Here is a 5563-nt window from a genome sequence, read left to right on the forward strand (position 1 = left end):
CCACACCTGGCTAATTTCTGTATTTTTAGTAGAGATGGAGTTTCACCATGTTGGTTAGGCTTGTCTCGAACTCCTGACCTCGTGATTTGTCCACTGCAGACCCCCAAAGTGCTGGGATTACAGGCGTGAGCCACAACACCCTACTAAAGACTTTTATACAACGGGGTGTTGTTGTTGAATAAATTCCAGCCATAGGAATTGTATGTTTATCATATGTAATGAAAATCCCAAGAATACCAGAAAATCAGCTGTGTGTTGAGATTCTTCCATCTTTTCTTTTTCCCATAACAGTCTCCAGAATATGTGAATTGAAGTTAGAATTAAATGTGTCATAATGTTTGACAAGGGGCTAATATCCATTATTTAAAATAATGGGGTTTCAGAAATTTAATAATGCGTTCAAATCTAATTGTTCTGTTTTTGTGGCGGATTCTCTGTTGCAGACTGGAAACAGCAAAGGCTGTGGATTTGTGGAGTTTGAGTGTAAGGATGTTGCCAAGACAGTTGCTGAAACAATGAACAACTACCTGTTTGGTGAAAGGCTCTTGGAGTGTAAGTGCTCCTGTCTCTGTGGTAGCAGGGTTGCCTGGGTGCCTGCTGCTGGTGGGTGACTGGTGGGAAGGGCGGCTTGCTTAACTGCTTGGACATGCCACTTCCTCTGTGGATGAGTCTTACAGAACGGTGCAAGGATTTCAGTGTGTGTCGCAGGCAGATTCTAATTGGAATTTTAAAACCTCCCAGCATGAGAGCTGTTTTTATCCTAAATGGCACTGGACAAGCCACCTTGGGGACACACGGGAGGAGCAGCTAACCCATGCTTATGGGCTGTGAAAGACTTATCTGGGGAAAGAGCATTGACGTTGAAACCTGAAGACTAAGCAGGAGCCAGCCAGTGAAGGGACAGAAGTGAAGACAGACCATTGCTGGCTGAGGGACATTGAATGCCAGACTAGAGGTGCCTGACCATTTGGCTGTGAGGGAATGTGAGGAAAAGTAGCAAGAGATGAGGGAGCAGGAATAGGCTTCAGGTCGGGCAACCGAAGGCTTTCTAAGTCAGCGAGTTCAGAATTCATCCTGAGGGCAGTGGGACAGCAGCAAAGGTCAGGAATCGCATTGCAGAATCCATCTAAATGGCAGTGGCTGTAGCTCTTCCACACGAGAGAAGCTGGAAGGCGTAGAGGAGTGACAGCACCAGATTAGAAATTCATCCTGCAGAAAGGAGCCAGTGCAGCCCCGACCCTGCAGTCCACAGAGTGCAGAGAGCATCCGTCTCCAGATCCTGCTGCCCTTGGGAGGCAGAGCGAAGTTTCTGGCCTCCCTGTGCCCGTGGTGTCCTGTGGCCATCTTAGGTACCCAAGTTCACAGCTGACAAGGCTGCCCAGGTAGCATCTCTCTATTCACTTCCCATTGCCTTGAGAGAAGCCGGGATTACAGGTGTGAGCCACTGTACCCAGCCATGTCGTGCTGACTGTGAGGAATGGCACTGGGGAGATTCCAAAGTTAACATTAAAATCCCTTTCCTACCATTTGGTTGAAACTTTTTATGTTTTTTTCTTTTTAAAAATAGGTCGTCTTATGCCACCTAAGAAAGTCCATAAAGAGCTCTTTAAAGACTGGATGTTCCATTGAAGCAGCCGTCATATCCGTCAGTGAAACGTTATAATCAGAAGCGGACACTAACACAAAAGCTACGGATGGAGGAGCGATTTAAAAAGAAAGAAAGTTTACTCAGGAAGAAACTAGCTAGAAAGGGAATCGATTCTGATTTTCCTTCTTTGGTAAATATTTCTTCGTGAAATCTTTTTCTGTGATTTGTTGTGGGGAGTGGAGGGGGTGGCTCTGTGTCTCGTAAAGTACCTAGCCTGGTGCTTACCTCAACCTTGGCTCACTGCAGCCTGCATACTGGGTTCAAGCGATTCTCCTGCCTCTAGCCTCCCAAGTAGCTGGGATTACAGGTGCATACTACCACGCCCAGCTAATTTTTGTATTTTTAGAGATGGGGTTTCTCCATGTTGTCCAGGCTGGTCTCAAACTCCTGACCTCAGGTGATCTGCCCACCTCAGCCTCCCAAAGTGCTGGGATTACAGGTGTGAGCCACCATGCCCAGCCAGTTTTTTGACTGAATTTTTTTTGTTTTTATATAGAGTCTTGCTCTGTTGCCCATTCTGGAGTGCAGTGGCACAATCTCAGCTCACTGCAGCTTCCACCACCCAGGTTCAAGCAATTCTCCTGCCTTACCCTCCTGAGTCGCTGAGATTACAAGTGTGCACCACCACACCAGGCTAAATTTTTGTATTTTTAGTAGAAATGGGGTTTCGCCATGTTGGCCAGTCTGGTCTCAAACTCCTGATCTCAAGTGATCATCTACCTCAGCCTCCGAAAGTGCTGGGATTACAGGCGAGAGTCACTGTGCCTGGCCCGACTAAACTGTTGAAACATTGTAGGTTCTTCCTAAAACATAAGAGCAGATTCTGTTATTTCCATTATACTGAAGCAGAAATGTCTTTTAAGTAGATAATCTGATTGAACCTTAGGCCCTGGTACTCTTGTGAAACCATCTGGGAACCGAGACAGTGAAGCTTGAAAAGCGGCATGCGAGCGCTGCTTTCCCTGAACTTTGCTTGTGACTTAGGGGAGGTGAGGGTGGCCTGCCTTTGCACATTCTTCCTGCTTCCACCCTCCTGAATTCAGAATTCTGTGAATCAGTGAGCTCCAGATTTTGGCCTTCCCTTCAGCCTCTGCAGCTCTGTCAGTTCCTCAGCTGGGCTTCTCCTAGCTTTGCCCTTTACTTGAGATTATTCACTGTATTGATGAGTTTTGCTTTTTAAATTGAAATGTCATTAGGGAGGATTTACTGATAATATATATGAGAATCTAATGCTAAGTTTAAAAAGAAAAGCTATGAGACTGTTAATATATAATTTCTTTATTAAAGATTTTACAGAAAACGGAAAAGTATTTCAAAAACTAATTGTCAGAAGTCTACAAAAGGCCAGGTAAAAATTTTTTTTTTATCATTTAAACATGTCCAATATTAGAGAAAGATAAGTAGGAAAACGTTTAAGACTACTATAACTGATCAATATTCAAGCCGATGTGTCTTTTAAAATTTATTTTAAGGTTTTACGTAAGAAGAAGGAAAAGGCTGTAGGCACTCTTGACACTGCTGAGAAGACTGTGGATAGCCAGGTAAAGTTGTCTCCAATATTCCGGACACCAGGTATTATACAGATAACCTGAAGAAAGATAGGCAGTTTCTGCTACTCTCATTTTAAGATTTTAAATTGAATATTGTCACATTTGGTAGATCTTTATTGTTGATTTAGCAATTTTCTATGTAACACCTTATAATGGAACATGCTATATTCCAATTAATTATGAATTTCTGTACTAAGTTTGATAAGCGTCTCAGTTCTTTATTGTTTATAATAGTATCACCAAAAGATTGAAACAGGCCTAAAATAATGGGCTACCACTTGTAAAAGTAGAAGAGAGGTGATATTTTGGGTACATTCATAATCTTGTGTACATTTGTGTATTATAATCTTTACTTGTTGAATCCAGGGCCCCACACCAGTTTGTACACCAACATTTTGGAGAGACGAAAATCTGAAGTGACTGAAATGAATGAAGATGATACAGATAATGAAAGTTTTCAAACAGCCCGTGTCCTGTATAAAAGAAGAAATATAGAAGACCCAAACACCTACGCATTCACGGAAGAAAAGACGAAGTAAAAGCAGTCATTTTTAATGTATTTTCTGAGAAATACAACATTTTTATGGGGGTGGACTTTGTATTTTACTAGTTACAGTGAAATGCAACCCTTGACAAGATTGTCAGAGGAAAAATATACTGTTTGGTCCAGTTAAGGAAAGCAGTCTGTAATTCTGGATTGCCTGCCCTTGGCTGAAATACAAGGGTGCAGACCGGTTTGCAGTGGCTTGGCTGACATTGCCTCTTTGTCCTGTTCTCTGTTTTTCTTTTGACATTTCATAGCTCTCCTTAGTTACTCTGCCTGGATAGAAAGGTGACCACTAAGTGCAGGTTTAAGCACTAAACTGCAGCCTTTTCTGTCACCACCAGTTAAAGACCACCAGCCTTGTTTGTCCGTCTGCATGATTTGGCAGGGACATTAACTCATGAGGGCGCTTTAGATTTCAGCATCAGATGGTTGAAGCTGGAAGTTAAATTATATGTAGAGTGAGAAGGCAGTTCCAGTGTTAGCACAGATTTGTGTATTCAGATTTTAATAGAGATTCAAAAATGACTCATTTTTACAAATAATTTTAAATTAGTTTTCATTGGGCTAGCATGGATTAATAACCACCATTTTATACATCAGTGAGGAATTGTATTTCAAGATTCAAACAATAGCAAATAAACTTTTTTTGCTACAATTTGCCAATAGGACTTGGGAGTCATTGGGGAAAAATAATGGTAAAGTTTCCTCTTCATTAGCAAATTCAGATTCATTATAAACATTGTCATCAGATGTAGTAGCTTGTGCCTGTAATCCCAGCACTTTGGGAGGCTGAGGCAGGAGGATTACTTAATACCAGGGGTTGGAGACCAGCTGGGCAACATGATGAGATCCCCTCTCTACAAAAAACTTTTAAAAAAGGCTGGGGACAGTGACTCATGCCTGTAATTCCAGCCCCCTGGGAGGCTGGGGCAGGCAGATCACAGGTCAAGAAATTGAGACCATGCTGGCCAACATGCTGAAACCCTGTCTCTACTAAAAATAAGAGATGGATGTGGTGGTGAATGCCTGTAGTCCCGGCTGCTCAGGAGGCTGAGGCAGGAGAATCACTTGAATCCATGAGGCGGAGGTTGCAGTGAGCCAAGATTGTGCCACTGCACTCCAGCCTGTGCTATAAGAGTGAAACCATTTCAAAAAAAAAAGACAATTTTTTTTTTTTTTTTTTTGAGACAGAGTGTCTCCCTGTTGCCCAGGCTGGAGCACAGTGGCGTGATCTCGGCTCACCACAACTTCCACCTTGCAGGTTCAAGTGATTCTCCTGCCTCAGCCTCCCAAGTAGCTAAGACTACAGCTGTACAGGCGTGTGCCACCACGTCTGACTAAATTTTGTATTTTTAGCAGATAACGAGGTTTCACTGTGTTGGCCAGGCTGGTCTTGAACGCCTGACCTCATGATCAGCCTGCCTCCACCTCCCAAAGTGCTGGGATTACAGGCCTGAGCCACCTTGCATGGCCAGAATATTTTTTAAAATTCATTGCCACTAGGCATTCTTTCATCTAGCATTTCTGAAGTCCTTAATATGATACTGGGCTAGGTGTTCTGATGCAAAATAGAGTTGGGTTTTTTTTTCTTTTTTTTCACCTGCGTGCAGTTGGGCTAAGGTCGAAAAGGGCATTAGCCAAAATAGAGCTGGTTTTAAGTACATCCAAAGAGCAGATCTCTGGAATGTATCTTGCACATAGAAGATTGAGTATATATTTGTTATATGAATGCTGTCTTGGAACCATCTCTGAACTTTGTGGATCTGGACATCTCTCTGGTTTCCCCTGGGAAGACGTCAGAAAAGGTTCTCCATGTCA

General features: G+C 42.9%; 1 protein-coding gene across 1 annotated transcript; it reads left to right on the top strand.

Moving 5' to 3' along the window:
• The first annotated feature begins 382 nt into the window (after positions 1–382).
• NIFK (nucleolar protein interacting with the FHA domain of MKI67) lies at positions 383–3767 on the top strand. The gene is given in 9 exon segments (XM_032271651.1): positions 383–552; positions 1568–1615; positions 1618–1778; positions 2936–2953; positions 2955–2996; positions 3121–3189; positions 3565–3592; positions 3595–3649; positions 3651–3767. Coding segments are annotated over 9 exon segments (561 nt in total). The 5' UTR covers positions 383–515; the 3' UTR covers positions 3754–3767.
• The last annotated feature ends 1796 nt before the right edge of the window (positions 3768–5563 follow it).

This window comes from Sapajus apella, unplaced genomic scaffold (genome assembly GCF_009761245.1).
Source record: "Sapajus apella isolate SASKATOON/1434 unplaced genomic scaffold, GSC_monkey_1.0 scaffold244, whole genome shotgun sequence".
In the NCBI taxonomy this organism is placed as follows: domain Eukaryota; kingdom Metazoa; phylum Chordata; class Mammalia; order Primates; family Cebidae; genus Sapajus; species Sapajus apella.